Genomic DNA, 21,143 nt, shown 5'->3' on the forward strand with positions numbered 1-21,143 from the left:
AGACACCACGGACAAACGATAAGGAAAGATCACCTTCAACATAAGTAACTAGTTATTAAAGTCATTAATACAAAACCAAATAAAAAGTGCAAAAGATTAAAAATAAAAAGTATTATACTAAACACCTGTCTTCACCAAGTGATGTAAGAGACTTAGGCAAACATGGCCTTGATTGTCAAGAACTCTTACGATCAATCTTGGATCCCGAGACGACTCACACACTCTACGATGGACAATGGATGATGGTGGTGGATGATGGTGTTATGGTGGTGGTGGGTGGTGGATGAGGTGTGAGAGAGGTGGTGTGCCAAGGGATGAGAGAGAATGAAGCCAAGCTCCTCTATTTATAGGCTGAACAGAAGGCTGGACACGGCCCCGTGTCCGCTGGACACGGCCCCGTGCCCGCCTGACACTCTCTCTCCTCATTAATTGTAATTGCGAATTACAATTAATGCGCCTGCTGTACTTTCACCACGCCCCCGTGCTCGCTGGACACGGCCCCGTGGTGGGCAATGGAAGCTTCTACTGGTTTGTCTTTTCTGCTGCTTCCTGGGCACGCCCCCGTGTTCGCTGGACACGGGGCGTGTTCAGACTCTGTTTCTTTCTTTTTGCTTTGGGAGGTGCCGTTGAGGGTCCGGGCAGTCTACTTTTGTTCCTTTTCTTGTATTTATGGTAGAATTAGTGGTCTTTTTGCTTCTTTTGTGATTTTGAGCTCATTTCATCCTGAAAATACAAAAGGAAGACAAAAACACTCTTTTTCCAACATTAGTACTTAAAAAGGGTTAGTTTTATGCTTTAATTGATGTGTTTTATATGTTGCATTTTACACACATCAATTTATCATTTTTACAACATTACACAACGTTTTCCACTACGATTTTCCACATGATTCACCTTGATTTCATCCAAACTTTAGAGTTTTTAACTAAAACTTCATCTTTTTCACATAAACTCTATTCTTTTCATCTTAACTTCTTTGTTTTCTTCAAAAACCTTCATCTTCTTCATTTGCAATTGATCTACACTTAACCGAGTGTATTGGGCCTAGTTTCGGCTTCTTAAGTTAGAAATATGTGGATTTCACACTCACCAAGTGTTAGATGCAGGTCGAACCCTTTATAAAACTATTTTAAACCTGATTTTCACACTAAAACAGGCCTAAAACGACATGTATTTCGTTCATTGAATAATGGAACGAGGTAGTGTCAAAACCGTCTCGAATTGAACTCGAAAACACATCCGATTCAGGTGAAATCACAGCTATGAACGCCAAGAGTAGCCACAAATGCAAGCTGGACTATTCTATGCGAAGCCAGGCTTCGTACGAGGGCACTACCTTCGTACGAAGGCACCATGGCTTCGTACGAAGGCACTGACTTCGCACTTATCAGCCTAACTCTCGCCCGTGACTCGAACAAAGACCTGTCCGACTTATTAGGATGAGAAGTGATCTTAACCATTCATTTTTCAAATCAATGGTTAAGATGAAAATGTAAGAAAAAAGAGTAGTGCAAGGTATCTTGAGAAAATCATATTTATTAAATTTCTCTCTCCACATGCAAGGCACATGCGTATTTCACCCTCATTTTTTGAACGTTCATAAGTTTTTTAAACGACATTATTTTTTTCATAAAATTTCACCATAAAATCGAATGTTTTTTTATCTTTAATTTGAGTACCGTATTGCTATATAAAACATGACGACTAAAAAAACTCACATAAATATATTGTATTTCTATGTTGTATAACATTTTTTGTGTTGGATTTTTTAACTATATTTTTGTTCTAAACTTTTTGTGTTGAAGTTTAATGAAATACTAATTATCATTGGACCATCAAAGTTAATGTATATAATTAAGTGATTAAAAGTTACTCAAAATATATAGACTAGCTGGAGTCCTAATTATATTTTTTTTTTGCAAACTAGACTCCATCTCATGTTTAATTGACATTATCAGTTGGTATTTTTTGGATGGATCAGCTGATATAAGGATAATATATGTCAACTATCTTTAAAGTGCCATGAGAATGGGTTTACATACTGATTTAAAGTGCCCATGATGATACACTCGGTGGTTCAACAAGTGTAGAAAATATGCACGGAAGGAATTTCAAGAAATTTAAGTTCAAGGTGAGAAGATCAAGAATAACATTTTTTTTCCTGTATTTTTTATTATATTTTTGTGCTGAATTTTTTTGTCTTAAATTTTTTTTTTTCTTAATTTTTTTTTTTCTTAATTTTTTTGTGCTGGATTTTTTAAACTATTTTTTTTTTTTTTGCTAAATTTTTTCGTGCTATATTTTTTTGTACTAGATTTTTTTTCTATATTTTTTGTATTGGATTTTGTATTGTATAATTTAGAAAACAAAAAGGGTGCCACATGTCATTTTCACACTCCTATATATAAGTACCAAAATGTCATTACTTCCTACTTATAGGGAGTGCCACGTGTCATTTTTCTATTAGGTGTTTTTAGGGATTTATATACATGTGTATATTGTTAATCTTTTAAGTATACATATGTGTATATTGTCAATTATACATATATGTATATACATGTTTAAAATTGAAAAATAAGTGTTATAAATATTTGATCGAGGTGAATGATTTAGTTTTAGCTTTAGAATTTAGCATTAGTATTTATGGTTTAGCATTTAGGTTTAGCTTTAAGGTTTAGCGTTAGTATTTAGGGTTTAGCATTAGTATTTGGGGTTTAGCTTTAGCTTTTAGTTTTAACTTTAGCTTTAGAGTTTGCATTAGTGTTTAGCTTTAGGGTTTAACTTTAACTTTAGCTTTAGGGTTTAGCTTTAGGGTTTAGAGTTTACAACACTTATTTTTCAATTTTAAACATTTATATAAATAGGGGAATGTTCATTTGAGAAGAAAATTTAATTGAGAAGAAAAAGAACAATGGGTAATTTTGTAAAACATTAAATAGTTTTTTCACTTATCTCATTTATTATCATTTTTGACTAATTAATTAGTCATAAAGACTATTATCCTCCACAATAACTTTTTTTGCCTACACACATCAAAAGTTATCCTACATATTTCGAAATTCATCCTACACGTTGAAATTTATTATACACAACTCGTAATTTATCCTACACAATTCGTAATTTATTCTACACTTTAAATTTTTTTATTTTATTTTTTTAAAATATATATTTTGAAGTTAAATTACAAAAAATTTAATATAGTTAGCTATTAAAGAGCAAGACTACAAATTAATGACCTATGTAGATTTACTAATGTGCCCTTATAGTAACATTAAATACTTATATTAAATGAAGTAAAATAAAGCATTCTTATTGTTTGAAATTTCTTCTTTTTTCTTCTTACAAAAAATTTCTTCTCATTTGAACTCTCCACTATATACATATATGTATAATTGACAATATACACATATGTATAGTTAAAAGATTAACAATATACACATGTGTATAAATCACTAAAAAATTTTGCATTTTTTTACCTTTTTTTCATTTTCTGCTTAGGGAAAATGTGTGATTCAGAATGCTTCTCAAGTTTATCAAACAGGGTGGACTTCTCTTAAGATTCTTACCCTATATATATAGGATAAGGTTAATGCGAGAACCACCTTTATTGCGAGAACCACCTTTATTGGGAGAACCACGAGAACCAATGTGAACACAACCAAAAATACCTAAAAAACCTAACCCCCACCCCACCCCCCCCCCCAAAAAAAAAAAAAAAAAAAACCTAAACCACCCACCCCCCCCCCCCACCCAAAGCTAAATGCTAAAACTAAACCTCTCAAAAAACCTAAAAAAAAACCTAACCCCCCCCCAAAAAAAAAAACGTAAACCCCCTTCGCCCACCCCCAAAAGACCTAACCCCCGCCCCACCCAAGCTAAAATGCTAAAACTAAACGCCCAAAAAATCTAAAAAAATAAAAAAACACACAAAATTTTATTTTTTTTTAATATTTTTTACATTCAAATCGCTACTTTTAGTAGGCAAAAAAATTAAGAAAAAAATTTTTTTGGTAAAAAAATCCAGCGATTTTTTTATAAAAAATATTAAAAAAAATTGTGTGCTTTTTAGCTATTTTTAGGTATTTTTGGTTTTGTTTACATTGGTTCTCGTGGTTCTCGCAAACGAGAACCGTGAGAACCAATGTGAACACAATAAAATAAACCCACTACACCATCAAAATCCTAACCCCCCACCCCCCCCCCCCAAAAAAAAAAGACTAAGCCCCCCCCCCCCACACACACACACACCCCCCAAAAACCATAACCCCCGCCCCCACCCAAGCTAAATGCTAAAAACTAAACCCTCAAAAAACCTTATAATCTAAAAAACATACAAAATTTTATTTTAATATTTTTACGTTTAAATTGCTACATTTAGTAGCCAAACAAATTATTTTTTTTTTAATTTTGTTAAATAATAACGAAAAGTAGCGATTTAAACATAATTTTTTTTTGTGTTTTTAAGATTTTTTTTTGTATTTTTTGTTGTGTTCATATTGGTTCTCGCAATAAAGGGTGGTTCCTAACGGATCTTTCTCCTATATATATATATATATATATATATATACACATATATATATAGGTAAAGAGTATTGTACAATATTGCTTATAGTACATTACGTACGCTTCAATCTCAGCCGTCAGATCATCTTCCCGCATTCTAAAATCACATGTTGTTTTTTTATAACAATTTCGCATGTGATAATTTTTTATGAATTCGCATGTTGTTTTTTTTTACCAATTTCGCATGTGATAATTTTTTATGAATTCGCATGTTGTTTTTTGTATCAATTTCGCATGTGATAATTTTGATGAAATAGCATGTTGTTTTTTTGTAACAATTTCGCATGTGGTAATTTTGATGAATTCGCATGTTAAAAAACCAACATGCGAAATTGTTACAAAAAAACAACATGCGAATTCAATGCGGGAAGATGATCGGACGGCTGAGATTGTAGCGTACGTAATGTATGATAAGGGCATTTGTATGATAACCGGCCTATATATATATATATATATATATATATATATATAGGAGAGGGTTAACGTACAATATTCCTTAGCGTACGATTAAATTACGTATGTTATAAAACTCAAAACCTTAGTCACGCATGGAGTAAAAAACTAATTACGCATGTTATAAAACTAATTGCGCATGTTATAATTTCATCTCGTACGTATTATACGGTAAAGGATATTGTATTTTACACTTACAATATATATGTATATAACTGAAATTAGCTATTCTGGAAATTGTTCTTAACATATAACTAGATAACATTACACGGACCTAAACGAAGTTAACAGGTTTTGTATTTAACCTTAACAGGTTTTGTGTCTATAACAAGTCGACAACTCGACACGTTAAGACTGCTTAATTTTGTGTTTTAACATGTTAACATGTTAAGACCCGTTAATGACACACTTATAATTTTAAATAAAAAAATATATGGAGCTCCTGATTTTAAATAAAAAAAAACATACTTGGAAGTAAAATTTATATATTTAAGCACAGGTCGTGTTCATGTTTTAACATGTCGTGTTCGTCTTGTAACAAGTCGTATGATACGGTAGTAATCTTTTTCGTGTCTTAATAGGTCATTTCGTGTAACTTGTTAATTTCGTGTTTGGAAAATCTGACATGATAAGATTTCGTATCGGATTCGTGTTTACCTGTTTTAGGTACGTGTCAAGTATATTTAAGATAAGGGCGGTTATTGGTTGCCTCTCACACCTACTTTTCCATAAATTAACGACTTTATTGCTCCAACTGTAATATCATTTTTTATTTATTACTCTTTGCCAAAATTCATACACATGATCTCTTACACACTCTCTCTCTCCATTGTGTTTCCTACCTTGTTAAATTATATTGCAATCTAGAATCCATCTCATGTTTAATTGACATTATAAGTTGGTATTTTTTGTATGGATCATCTGACATACGGATAATATATGTCAACTATCTTAAAGTGCCATGAGAATGGGTTTACATACTCATTTAAAGTGCCCATGATGATACACTCGGTGGTTCAACAAGTGAAGAAAGTGGAGGGAAGGAATTTCAAGAAATTTAAGTTAAAGTTGTGAAGATCAAGGATAACATTTTTTGTGCTGTATTTTTATACTATATTTTTGTGTTAAATTTTTTTGCCTTAGATTTTTTTTCTTAATTTTTTTGTGCTAGATTTTTATACTATATTTTTTTGCTGAATTTTCTGGTGCTATATTTTTTTGCAATAGATTTTTTGTGCTACATTTTTGTACTGGATTTTTTTATTGTATTTTTAGAAAACAAAAGGGGTGTCTCATTTCATTTTCACACTCCTATTTATAAGGAGCAAAATGCCCTTTGTTACTACTTATATGGAGTGTCACGTGTCATCATCACAATCCTTTTTAGTCTACTTAGGCAAAATCTACTTTTTAGTGGATCCTTCCCCATATATGTGTGTGTGTGTGTGTGTGTATATAGGATAAGGTTCATGTGAGAAGTAGCAGGCTAATTGAGAAACTTGAGAAATATTTTGGATCACGCATTTTACCTAAGCAAAAAAATGTAAAAATGCAAATTTTTTTTGTGGTAAAATCGAAGCTTTTTCTATTAATTTTTTTTAGGAATTTATACACATGTGTGTATCATTAATCTTTTAAGTATACATATGTGTATATTGTCAATTATACATATATGTATATACATGTTTAAAATTGAAAAATAAGTGTACGTATAAATGACAATATACACATATGTATAGTTAAAAGATTAACAATATATACACATGTGTATAAATCTCTAAATTTTTTTTTCATTTTTTAGCTTATTTTTTGTATTTTTTGCTTAGGAAAAATGTGTGGTCCAGAATGCTTCTCAAGTTTCTCAAATAGAGTTGACTTCTCTGTCACACCCCCAAAATACCACATGCGGAAACACCGCGGGACGTGTGACGTACCAGGATCCAGTTACCAATCACATTGAACCACAACATAGTATTAAGTAAAAGTTTCCATTTATTTCATAAAGAAATTCCAAAACACAACTTAAAACAAATACGTTCAGCGGAAGCATAATGTAAATAGTTATTCAAGTGTTTCCAAAATAAATGTGCAAAACCAATGAACATGTATCCAAGAGCTACGACCCATGACCACTCCAGCACTCCCAGATAGCAAGTTCCAACCATGAATCTAACGACCTGCAAGCATGCAGACAAGTGTGTCAGATGACGCTGGTGAGTTTAAAGTTTGTTAACACGTTTAGTTACCTGATATGAGTTTAAAACGTTTCAGAGATTCGATGTAGTTAATAACTCGATTACCGCAGATGGCTCCAGATTATTTGCCCTTCCCCAATGCTCTATCAAACATTGGTCAAGTGGTTAAGGTAATTAGTTCACGCCTGTCCTCCCCGGTACGGTGTGAGGGTGCCAAACCTAATAGCGCTATCAACTAATAACCTCGTTGCCTCCCCGGCAACCTATTCGATTTATGATGGGACTTAAATGATAGATATGAGTGTATTAACCAACATCCCGAGTTTAACATTCCAGTCAAACCCATTACCCAATATTCCTCCCCGGAATATTTACCCGATGTCCCTCCCCGGGACGCATGCTTGAAAAAGAGCAGTGAACTCACCTTAGATTTGCTCGGTATAATAAGTTACTCGTTCTAGTTAGCCAACCAACCCTACTATGGTTACCAAGTGAAGTCAGTTACATAATCGCTTAAGTCACGTAATTTCACAGTTTGCATTCATCTCAAAGGTTATCACATAACACATAGCATATACTCATCCTCATACATTCATCATCATACACATATACACTGCATAAACTGTTCTGTTTATTTGTTCACGTGTAACATCTTCCACAAAGAACCATACTTCGTGGTGCACCATTATGGCGAAAGACCCTCTCGGCGAAGAACTATCCTTCGTCGAGGATAGATATGACGAAAGACCCTAGTGTTTCGTCAATATCCAGTCAACGAAGAACCATGTTCTTCGTCGGAGCGTCTTTCGTCGCCGCCCTCAACAGTCAGTTGATTTTCCATATTTTCAGCTGTAATTATTGTTAAGAATTTGACAGTTTCCCCAATCAGATCAAACGACACTTTTACGTCATGACTGTGTAATCTACTCGTGAATAATCAACCAAAACATAACAGGGCTCAATCATTATACAAAGGGGAATTGGCCTGTAATAATCCCACGTAGGCCTTATTGGCCATTAGTAATCCCACCTCAGAATATTCCCTCCACCAGTCCCACATTTCACCTATTTTTCATACAATGGTCCCCCGTTAAAAAAAAAAACTTAACGGAGTTAAGCTTTTTTCCAAATTACAGACAGATTTTTTAGGGCTTTTGATCAGAACAATGATGCGAGTCCATTGATGTAAAACTGACTTCGAAATGGTGCTCCAAGTGACTTGATTTTGGTTAATTGGAAATTTAAACATCTGAATTGAAGCGTTGTTTTCATCGTTTGGAGCACCGTTTCGAAGCAAGTTTTACATCAATGGACTCGTATCCTCGTTCTAATCAAAAGCCCTAAAAATTTGTTTGTAATTTGGAAAAAAGCTTAACTCCGTTAAGTTTTTTTAACGGGGGACCATTGTAGGAAAAATAGGTGAAAGGTGGGACTGGTGGGGGAAATATTCTGAGGTGGGATTATTAATGGCCAATAAGGTCTAGGTGGGATTATTACAGGCCAATTTTCCTTATACAAACCATACTAAATAATCCATAACGGTTCTCAAACATAACAGATCCTATCATCCTATGACCATACACAATCAACATATCAGTTTATCATGAGTTCATGCATCAGAATCATCAAACCCCATCACTAGTAAGAATATTTATACAAACTCTCAAGCCCTCAACATGAAAGTTCTAGAATACAATATCATTGTTGAAACCCTAATCAAGTATATAACAAAACAATCATCAGAAGCATAACACACTAATACCAGGGGAACACTAACCGTGATATTGATTAGATTGGTTTGATCTAGACACAGAGACTTCGAACTATTAGAAACAGCCGTCCAGTATGTTTAGGGTTTGATGTTTACGTTTTGCAGTTTATGCAGAGTCATGCAATAAAATAACCGCAGCCCATTCTAGGCCTCGAACAACCTGGGCCGAAGCCCCTTCTCGGCGAAGGACATGCTCGGCGAAGAACCCATTCTTCGTTGAGACTAAAGGTGGCGAAGAACTCATTCTTCGTCGAGTAAGACTTGTGGCGAAGAACATTAAATAAACTTCATTTAACATTTCACATTTAACAACCAAACATTACACATTAACATTTATCATTCAAATAACTACCCACGACACCACGTACAACAATTTGTAAAAACAGGATTGTGAATCAAGTGATGTGTATAGGAAAGACCTTGAAATCTCAGGTTGTCACATTCTCTTAGGATCCTTACTATATATATATATATATATATATATATATATAATATATATATATATATATATATAGTGGAAGGTTCAAATGAGAATAAATTTTTTGTAAGAAGAAAAAAGAATAAGTTTCAACCAATAAGAATGTTTCATTTTACTTTATTTAATATTTGCCTTTAATTTTAATGTAAGGGTATATTTGTAAACTTACATAGATCATTAATATCTAGTTTTCCTTTTTAATAGCTAAACATTAAATTTGTACCTTATTTTCAAAATATATATATCTTTTCAAAAATTAAAAAAAAAAATTAGAGTGTAGAACAAATTATTAGGTGTGTAGGATAAATTACGAGTTGTGTAGAATAAATTTAAGTATGTGTAGGATAATTTTTGAAATGTGTAGGATAACTTTTTAGGTGTGTAGGCAATGAAAATTAATGTAGAGAATAATAGTCTTTATGAGTAATTAATTAGTTAAAGATTGTAATAAATGAGTTGAAAAAATAACTACTTAATATTTTACAATTGTACCCTTTGTTCTTTTTATTCTCAATTAAATTTTCTTCTCAAATGAATCTCCCCCTATATATATATATATATATATATATATATATATATATATATATATATATATATATATATATATATATATATGGTAGGTTTCATGCGAGAATCACCTTTATTGCGAGAAACGTGAGAACCAATGTGAAAAAAAAAGTTTTTTTTAATTTTTTTTAAATTTATTTTAATAACGAAAAGAAGCGATTTAAACATAAAAAAATTATTTTTTTTTATTGTATGTGCTTTAGATTTTTTTAGGTATTTTTGGATGTGTTCACGTTGGTTCTCACGGTTCTCGCAATAAAAGGTGGTTCCTAATGGATGCTTCTCCTATATATATATATATATTTATAGGATTAAGTTCATTTGTGAACCTTTTTATATTTGTGAACAAAACGAACTAATCCTGGCCATTAATCTTCTTTTAAAGTTATAAGGGTATGATGGTCATTAGACATATAAACACTATTTTTTATTTAATTTATTATACATAATCAGATTCAGTTAACAAATATATCTATAACCACCCTACTTTCTTGATCAAAAACCAAATTCGATTTTTTTTTTTAATTAACCGTTCCAAAAATATTCCTTGCTAGTCCATAATCAATACAATATACTAATTTGTCTTAATTTAATGAAAAAATATATTTGTGTGCTACTTTATTGTTAAAAGGCAAATTGCACATTAGCCCGTTATAGACATACAAATTAACAATATATGTATTTTATATGCAAACAGTATGTAGACAAGTGTAAATGCACCTACATGATATCGATTTTTAATGAACAACAACTGCAATTAACATCATCCATATAAAATATTCTCCCATAACTCGTTCAAAATGACGTCCACCAACATAATCAAAATAAACCATAACAACTAGTTTCACCAAAACAAGCAAAATAAGCCATAACTACTATTGAAACACCAGACCAAACACTATTTAACAACAACTATAAGCATATATAACTATACACATGTGTATAAAAAATCAATTGCTCAACAAACAATAAATTATACACATGTGTATAAAAAACAAATAGCAACTATACACATCTAGTTGTTGTTCGGTGAATATAATTATTGTTTGTTGAGCAATTGATAAATTATCACTTTTTAATTCTTTTTGTAAACATCTAGTTGTTGTTCGGTGAATATTTGTTTTTCATACACGTGTGCATAGTTGCTATTTGTTTTTTTATACACATTCATACACATGTGTGTAGTTGCTATTTGTTTTTTTATACACATGTGTATAATTATTGTTTGTTGAGCAATTGATTTTTTATACACATGTGTATAGTTATATATGCTTATAGTTGTTAAATGACTGTTTATTTTTTTCTACACATGTGTATATATTTGTTAAGTTATGCACATTAATATGTTATTATAACCATTATAATTGTATTTCACATATGTGTGCAAACATTTTATTAAATAGTATTATTATTAACTTCTACATTTGCATGTAAAACATACGTATTTAAAATTGAATAATCTGACATATTTAATATAAGATGCGATATCATAGGGAAAATCCTAAAAAGAAGGAAACTCTTGTTAGTGGCTTCTAAAAAAACAAATAACAAAATTACCATATTACCCTTATACGGTTACTATGTATCAATTTATTTTTTTTTAATTAAAAAACTATTAAAATCCTAAAATCTACATCTCATCATCCAACGGCCAGGATCTGTTAGTTTTTGTTCACAATTTAAATATGGTTCACTCTTGATCCCTACCTTATATATATATATATATATATATATATATATATATATAGGGAGAAGATCATGCGAGAACCACCTCTTATTGCGAGAACCGCGAGAACCAATGTGAACACACCAAAAATGCCTAAAAATAGCTAAAAATCACACAATTTTTTTTTAATATTTTTTATATAAAAATCGCTACTTTTCGAAGCCAAAAAAATTTTTTTTTTTGGCCACTAAAAGTAGCGATTTGAGCATAAAAAATATTAAAAAAAATTTAGATCTTTTTTATTTTTTTAGATTTTTTGGGGGTTTAGTTTTTTAGCATTTTAGCATTGGGGGGGGTAGGTTTTTTTTAGGTTTTAGTTTTTAGCATTTAGCTTTGGGGAGGGGGGTTAGGTTTTTTTTTTTGGGGGGGGGGGGGGGTGGGGGTTTAGGTTTTGGGAGGGGGGGGGGGGGTGGGGGTTAGGTTTTTTTAGGTTCTTTTGTTTTTTTTAGCTATTTTAGGTTGTGTTCACATTGGTTCTCACGGTTCTCACAATAAAAAGTGGTTCCTAATGGATGCTTCTCCTATATATATATATATATATATATATATATATATATATATATATATATATATATATATATAGGGAGAAGATCATGCGAGAACCACCTCTTATTGCGAGAACCGCGAGAACCAATGTGAACACAACCAAAAATGCCTAAAAATAGCTAAAAGACACACAAATTTTTTTTTTTAATATTTTTTATATAAAAATCGCTACTTTTCGAAGCAAAAAAAAATTTTTAAATTTTTTTTTTGCCACTAAAAGTAGCGATTTGAGCATAAAAATATTAAAATAAAAAAAATTTTAGATTTTTTTTTATTTTTTTAGGTTTTTTGGGGGTTTAGTTTTTAGCATTTTAGCTTGGGGAAGGGGGGGGGGAGGTTTAGGTTTTTGGGGGGTGGGGGAGGGGGGAAGGGGGTTTAGGTTTTTTTTTTTTTTTGGGGGGGGGGTTAGGTTTTTTTTAGGTTTTTTGGGGGTTTTAGTTTTTAGCATTTAACATTTAGCTTGGGGGGGGAGGTTAGGTTTTTTTAGCTATTTTAGGTTGTGTTCATATTGGTTCTCGCGGTTCTCGCAATAAATGGAGTTCTCGCATGAGCCCCTCCCTATATATATATATGAGTGAACCAACCCTTATTTGAAAACTAAAAGAATCAATATCAACCATTGATATTGAATGGCAAGATGGTAAATACATAAAAGTAATTTAAACTATTTTTTTATGAGTAAACTTCCGTTTTGCTCCCTGTGGTTTGGTCACTTTAACTGTTTTGCCCCAAACCTTTCAAAATAGTCATTTTACTCCCCGATCTTTGAAGGTCTTCATGATTTTGCTCCCCGCCCCTTAACCTCATCCATTTTAGTCGTTAAATTTAGTCACATGCCCCTCACATGAGGTGGTTGGTGTTGATGACGGTTGGTGTGGATGGAGGTGGTTGATGTTGAAGGACATTAACGGCTCTGCACATTGATTGAATCTTGGAACTTGAGATCAGATCCTCGTGGTAAACGTCCCATGGTGATTCCTCTGGTCATGGCAGTTCACATTCGGGTCCTCACCGGAAGTTGAGATCAGATCCTCGTGGTAAACGTCCCATGATGATTCAAGATTGATTGAATCTTGGAACTTTTCTTAATAAAAAGTTTTATTTTTTAATGGAAGTTAGGGTTTTGAATGTGACGGGGAAGAAGATGAAATGGGGTAGCAGATAATGGGTTGTTAGGGTTTTAAATGTAATCAGGGTTGGGAAAAGACATAATTGCCCCTCAGGTGATTTGTACGTGACATGGTTTAACTGCTTAAATGGATGAGGTTAAGGGGCGGGGAGCAAAATCATGAAGGCCTTCAAATATCAGGGAGTAAAATGGCTATTTTGAAAGGTTTGGGGCAAAACCATTAAAATGACCAAACCACAGGGAGTAAAACGAAAGTTTACTCTTTTTTTAAATTAGGGGTAATATGGTACTTTGTCAGTTAATCAATCGAGTAACAACAATTTCCGTTTTTTAGCATGGTCCCACCAAATCTCATATTATATTTGTCGATATCAACCTTTTTTTAGTTTGCCCACTATATCATCTATTTTTTTATTTTATTTTTCCCAACAGTTTTTTTTTTTAATTTGCCCACTCTATCATCTTTTTTTTATTTTGCCCAATACATGCATGTTAGATTTGTATAATGTGTATGTTGTAACATAAAGGATTTAATAATACTATTATTAAATAAAATGTTTGCACAAATATGTCAAATACTATTATAATAGTTATATAATATATTACTGTGGATAACTAAATACATTTGTGTAATAGCCAATTTTTATGTTCAACTGAGGCACATATATGTACGCTTTATATTCTTTTATGCATATACCATTTCAAAAGTACATATATGTATAGTTATGTATCGCTATGCTTTCATAAAATACGTATATGTATTTACAAGTAATTACTTGGTTTGATGATATACAGATGTGTAAAGTAAAAATGTTAACAACACATGTGTAAAGTAAAGAATGTGTTAACAATACACATGCGTAAACCTTTCAGGTTTATGAAAACATTCTACATAAGTTTGTGAATTTTTTGCTCAACTTTGTGTTCCTTTCATCACTGCCTTTGATCTACACATATGAAAAGAACGAGACCGTCTGTTAGTGTGAAAACATAACATATGATACAAACGAGACCTATCGTTCAGCATAAATAACTATACACATGTGTATGACAGGATCTTAAACTCTTAGTATACATATACACTTATGTAACATCTGCACCAATACATATATATTATGATGACCACCCTTTAAAATCACGTAAATATTATGCGACTTTGTAGGACATATATCAGCATTGTGACATTCAGCAATATAAACAATCGTCTGGTGCATGTAGAAATTGTAATATACGTATATGTATTACACAGAATACATAACAATCTAAATTCATCTTATGCTATACATTGTAAATTACTCAAAATACCTTAACCTTATCTTGTACAAAAATCTACAAAAGAATCGTACAACAAGCTTCATGGAAATAACGAAACTGAAATACACATCTAATATCTTATACTAATATGAAGTTCTAAAAAATATACCTTGCTACTCAATTGATGTAATATACACGTTATCTTCATCAGCTTGTTCACGAACTGGTGGAATCGCCAAATACTCAGATTCGCTATTTGTGTTTACGTTTGACATGTTAATAATGTATATCGAACTGACAATAAACTAGGATGATTCTGGAAAAAGACTGGGTTGATGATGAAGGCCGATTGAATTGATTATGGATGATGGCTAGGATTTTTTTTTCTTTGTTTGGAACGATTAATTCAAAATAATTCGAATCTGGTGTTTGATCGCATGAAAGTAGAGTGGTTATAGATTTATCTGATAACTGAATTTGATTATGTACAATAAATTTAAATTAAAAATAATGTATATATGTCTAATGACCATCATACCCTTATAATTTTAAAAGAAGATCAATGGCCAAGATGAGTTCATTTTGTTCACAAATATAAAAAGGTTCATAAATGAACCTAATCCTATATATATATATATATATATATATATATATATATATATATATATATATATATATATAGGGGTGGGTTAACGTACAATATTCTTTAAAGTACGATTAAATTACGCACGTTATAAAACTCAAAACCTTAGTCACGCATGTTATAAAACTAATTACGCATGTTATAATTTCATCTCGTACATATTGTATGTTAAAGGATATTCTATTTTACACTTACAATATATATATGTATATAACTAAAATTAGTTATTCTAGAAATTGTTCTTAATATATAAGATATACAAGTACTTTAAGGTTAATAATTAATAATTAACTTGATAACATTATACGGACCTATACGAAGTTAACAGGTTTTGTATTTAACCTTAACAGGTTTTATGTCTATAACAAGTCGACACGTTAAGACCTGCTTAATTTTGTGTCTTAACATGTTAACATGTTAAGACCCGTTAATGACACGCTTATAATTTTAAATAAAAAAATATGTGGACCTCCTGATTTTAAGCACAGGTCGTGTTCGTGTTTTAACATGTCTTGTTCGTCTCGTAACAAGTCGTATGATACGCTAGTAATTTTTTTCGTGTCTTAATAGGTCATTTCGTGTAACCTGTTAATTTCATGTTTAGAAAATCTGACAAGATAAAATTTCATGTCATGTTCGTGTTTACCTGTTTTAGATTCATGTCATATCAGATCCGAGCAGATCCGATTAACACAATACGCCAACCCTACTAAAATAAAAAGGACCATTAAATTGATGAACTTGCCAACTATATTGAAAGATAAGGGCGGTTCTTGGTTGCCTCTCACACTGTAAACGTCAACCCTATTCCATAAATTAACGACTTTATTGCTCCAACTGTAATATCATTTTTTTATTCATTACTCATCTACCCTTTGTCAAAATTCATATACATGATCTCTTACACACTCTCATCTACCATATCTTTTAGTTTCATGAAATAATAGTGTCTCAAACTTTCAGGTTATCAATGTTACAATTTTTTTAGACGGAGACTATTTTTTTTTTTTTTTTTTGAAACGGCGACTGTTGATTTAAAAAGAATCAACGTTATAAATACTTTTTTTAACGGCTAATTTCTTTTAATCTTCTGTTGTTTGTGGAATTTGAATCTAAGACTTCTTCCTTCTCTTTCAAACATAGGTGTTTTAAAGGTTTTGTCTTTGTCAATAGACCACTCTATTGGTTTAGACCGCCCTATTGGTTTAATGTTTTAATTTCTGGATGAACACCCTTGACATTGTTTATTAGTGGGGCCAAGTAGAAAATATTTTAAAAATCTATCTTTTAAGTCTCACAGAAAACGAGAATGCCTTTACTCAAGGGTTTGGGAAATTTACAAATATCTTTTTGACTATCAAAACTTAATGTTTTGATTTCTGGAACACCCTTAAATTGACCTCATTTATTAGTGGGGCCTAGCAGAACATATTATAAAAAAATATTATAAAAAATATGTCGTTTAATTCCCAACGCGGGTGGAACTAGCCAAAAGAGGAGTCCAGGTGGGGTCCGTAAGCTGCCCGTTTTGCGGATATACGGAGGAGACGGCAGACCATATTTTTGTTACATGTATTACGGCTAAAGCCATTTGGTGGCTAGTGGGTGTTTGGTTGAAGAATATGGACTTATTACCCTGTTCGACGGTCAAAGAAATTCTAGCCGTAGCATGGGGAGTCAACCTACCGATAAAGCAAAAGAAGGCTTTCTCTTGTGTTATCACGGCGGCTATATGGTCCATTTGGATTCATAGGAACGAGAGGATCTTCAACAATACGCACAAGTCCTACACCAGGATTGTCGAAGACATCAAAGAATGCTCGCTTTTGTGGCTAAAACATAGAGGTCGAATAAAAGATATCGCGAGAGAGTATTGGAATAATTTGGGTGTAAACGGAATTCATAGTTAGGTGATGTTTGTTTTGTTTACTTATATGTCTCTCTAGCTCCTGGCTAGATTCGACTATTTGTAATCGTTTTGAAGTAATGATATGTTCCTCTTTTCCGTTAAAAAAAAAAAAAAAAAACCAGAATGTCTTTATACATGGGTTTGAGAAATGGAGGTCTTGGTTTTAAGTATCACAGAAAACGAGATTAAAAGAAATTTATCGTTAAAAAATTAGAGTAAATTGTCAAAATTATTCCTGAGGTTTGGCCATATTTACCAGTTTCATCCAAAACAACGTTTTTGTACCATATTGCTCTTCACTTTTGGGATTTTTTTGCCATTTTCATCCAAAAGTCTAACTTATTTGCTAAAATCGTCCCTGACATTTGAGACTTTTTGCGATTTTCATCCAAATGTCTGATAGAAAAAATGAAGCAAATTAGATGTTTGAATAAAAATGGTAAAAAAACTCAAAACTGAAGGACAATATGATACAAAAAAGTTGTTTTAGATGAAACTATCAAACATGACCAGGAACGATTTTGACAATTTACTCAAAAACTTATAAATGTGTCTACGTTTTTGTATACTTTTACAAAAATATTCATGTTGGGCAAGATTTGTATGTTTATAGTCATAAAACACTCACACATGACTTGTTATATGTCCTTGAAACGTAAAATACGTGTTTCTTTTTAATTTATTTTTTTTTATGTTTTTGAGTCGGTGAAACTTTTAAAGTGTGAGATTTTTTTTTTAAATATGAAAACTTTCAAAAGTATGAATATACTATAAAATATATTTATACATAGTTTTATTTTTATTAAGCACTCCGCGTTGCGGCGGGGCCTAAAACTATGCCAGATAACATTAATGTCACACCGCTGGTAGCGACCACCAACACTGAAGTTCACCCAATGAAATCTTTTTGTTTTTTTTTAATTTTTATTAATAGGGGGCGCCATCCACACCCTGCAATTTAAAGGGAGCCATGATAAAGCCCCAGGGGTGACATGGCGCTCACATGAAGTTTAGGTAGAGTTGATAAAGTCCCATGGGGCTCCAACCACACACACCCTATAGGCTATAGCCTAAATAAAAGTAAACTTTTGTTAACGGAACTTCTAATCATTTTATTCATACATTAGAAAACTATGATCTTCACAACTGGACAAATCGAAGATTGTAGCTATAGGGGGCTGGGATTCACTGATGCATATGACAGAAGCTCAGCGTTACACTTAACGCCATCCATTACTTGTTTTTCCAGCGTCACCCAAGCTTCTATTCCGTCACCAGAACACGAATCCACCAGAATCACCCGGTTTGTAAACAGTGGAACATCTTCATTCAGGTGATTACCGGTGCAAAACCATACGGGCTTTCCCCATCCGAAATCAGCTTCCTTAGATCCAGAGTTACACAAACTTGTCGTCAAATGATACTCGGTTTTGAAATCGCTAAACATTTCCATGGAGTTTCTCAAGCTTTCCACGAACTTAACATGCCCGTTTACGCCTTTCAGTTCTTCAAACGATTCACTTATACTATCCGATATCGCATTCTTTATTCGGCTAGCCATGGACGCTACATCAAGGTTACTTGCACTTGGATCAAACCTCGCTACTGCCCCAGATTTAATGTTTCCAATTGAATAATCAGGCAGTAGCGGTGAAAATTGTTGTCGGATATCTACTGGCATATGTAGAAGGGACGGCTTAGATTGTGTACTTTCAATGCTAGCACATTTCCAGAGCAGAGCCAGTACAGCCACGACTCGACTGACTGGCTGATGCTTAGATGCTTTGGCCTTGAGTTCTTTCAAGGCCAAAGCATTAAAAACAAATCTAGTAGTTGACGATTTCCCGTGTTTTATATAAGCTGAGGAAATCGTCAGATACCATAATGGTGAAAATGCTAACTTAGGGTTTTGTGGGAACATCGAAGATGAAACAAAGTTGGGATAAACCTGATTAGTGTCTCGTCGGGCGATTGCAGCCCAAGTATTCATGAATATCATTGTGCTACGCGCGTCAGCAAATTTATGATTATGTTGTATGGTAATTGAAACACCTCCACAGTTAAAGAAGTTAACTTGCACCATTGAAACATAACATCCCACCAACGGTTGATTTGGGACTGAATCAACAATGGGTATCAACCGTTTCAAAAACTTATTATCAGGTTCCTTAAGCAGATTATTGAGCTGATCATCGACTCTTGTCTCGACGTAATACACACCAACGTCGTTACAATCAACATGAAGCTCACTGGCTAACTTTCCTGCAAACGGGTGCATTCGAGTTAGGGTTTCGGATAGTGATTGCTTCAGATGATTTGATCGCTCCAATATGACATCCTCTATGCTCTTCCTATTGTTATTATTATGACCTTGATAAAAGAACATCAAGGGGTGGTATATAGGGGCCTCAATCTGATCGAAAAATGAAAGCTTGTAATATCTAAGGTTTTCGGGTGTTGGATACCATGGTTTAATGTTTTCTCTTGAAATAACTTTGATTTCAATTGCCTCCTTTTCATTAGAACTGCAAAAAGAGAACTTAGATGAGATAAAAGAACAGAAATAAGGTCATTAAAGTGATATGTGTCATTAGGGGACACTCTTATGTTCACAATAAAAGAAAGTTTGAAGTGCATGTATGCTTTGGTGTATTTTCCATACAAATATCTAGGAATTCTTGTTAAAAAGAATTAAGTTTCGATTTTTAGAAATCGATGAATTGTTGTTAAGAAAAATTAATGTTTCGACTTTTAGAACCACAATCATAATATACTCCTATAGCATTGGCATTGGATTTTTTATCTATATCCATATAATTACACTAAAATTCAGTAATTTTTCTCTCATTTTCAATTAAATAATCTTCTTTATACTTTTATTATTGTCTTTTTCTCTCTTCTACTCATAATCATGTTTAAAAATATTAAAAAATTTATACAGGGTGAATAATGTTTATATTTATAGATAAACACTAACATTACCATATATTTTCTCTCTCCTTCACCCACAACTATTCACAATCAATCCGTATATTATAAATTTTCTCACTCATATAAATATAAGAGTTCCATTATGAATACTCTAAATCACCTATACTTATACTTTGCAAGATTTGAAATCTGGGTGAAAACTATAATACCTGACGTTCGTATGAGGAGGATTTGTCTGAGTTGACATAAAGCGAGGGCGTTTCTCCATGTTCATTAGCCACCTTAGGATTTGTCCGTCATCTTGAGGTGGGACAGCTCTATCGGAAACCCTGGGTGGGCTGCCGGAGAAGGCATAACCCCCTTTAATTACGTGGCGGTGGTAAGCTAACCGGCGTAACGATAGACTGGAGATGATGAAACGTCTCATGGTTGTGTTTGAAGTATCACATCCCACATTGATTATCAGTCTTTATAACCATTCCTTGTCCATTTTAAAATTCGTTTTTATATTGAATGTTAAATATAAATTGCAACTTCCACGCCAACCAGGAGGGTCACATATTACAAGATATAATCCGAAAACGATACGGCCGCACGATCTCGGTGATCAAATCCGGATATATTCTTTTAGAGTTTGAGTTTGAGTATGATTAGAAAGTTCTAATAACTAGGGGTACGTGGCGTGATACAGTGTTTGTGCTGGAGGGTGAGTTTTTGTTTTGTTTTTAAATTCTAATTTCCAAACCAAGTCAATGATTCATTTTTTTGTCTTTTTTTAATTTCCACTATATAAAAATTGTGGGCTTCAAAGAAAAACGCTTGTCGGTCGAAGGTTTGTCCTAATCTAGCGAATCGAATAGACTTTGTTTACAAGACGAACCGTTACTATCACCGTTTTCATCCCATAACACCACACATTAAAAACAAACAAAATGGAAGGTTCAATTCAAGCAAAAAAGTATCGACTAAAAAACGTGT

General features: G+C 32.7%; 1 protein-coding gene across 1 annotated transcript; it reads right to left on the minus strand.

Moving 5' to 3' along the window:
* Nucleotides 1–18,325: 18,325 nt before the first annotated feature.
* Nucleotides 18,326–20,771, minus strand: LOC110899761 (stemmadenine O-acetyltransferase). The gene is made up of 2 exons (XM_022146649.2): nt 20,375–20,771; nt 18,326–19,759 (listed from the first exon to the last, which is right to left on the minus strand). The coding sequence occupies exons 1-2, from the start codon at nt 20,590–20,592 to the stop codon at nt 18,403–18,405; spliced, it is 1,575 nt and encodes a 524-aa protein (XP_022002341.1). The 5' UTR covers nt 20,593–20,771; the 3' UTR covers nt 18,326–18,402.
* Nucleotides 20,772–21,143: the final 372 nt, after the last annotated feature.

The sequence above is a fragment of the Helianthus annuus genome, chromosome 13 (genome assembly GCF_002127325.2).
Source record: "Helianthus annuus cultivar XRQ/B chromosome 13, HanXRQr2.0-SUNRISE, whole genome shotgun sequence".
Classification (NCBI taxonomy): domain Eukaryota; kingdom Viridiplantae; phylum Streptophyta; class Magnoliopsida; order Asterales; family Asteraceae; genus Helianthus; species Helianthus annuus.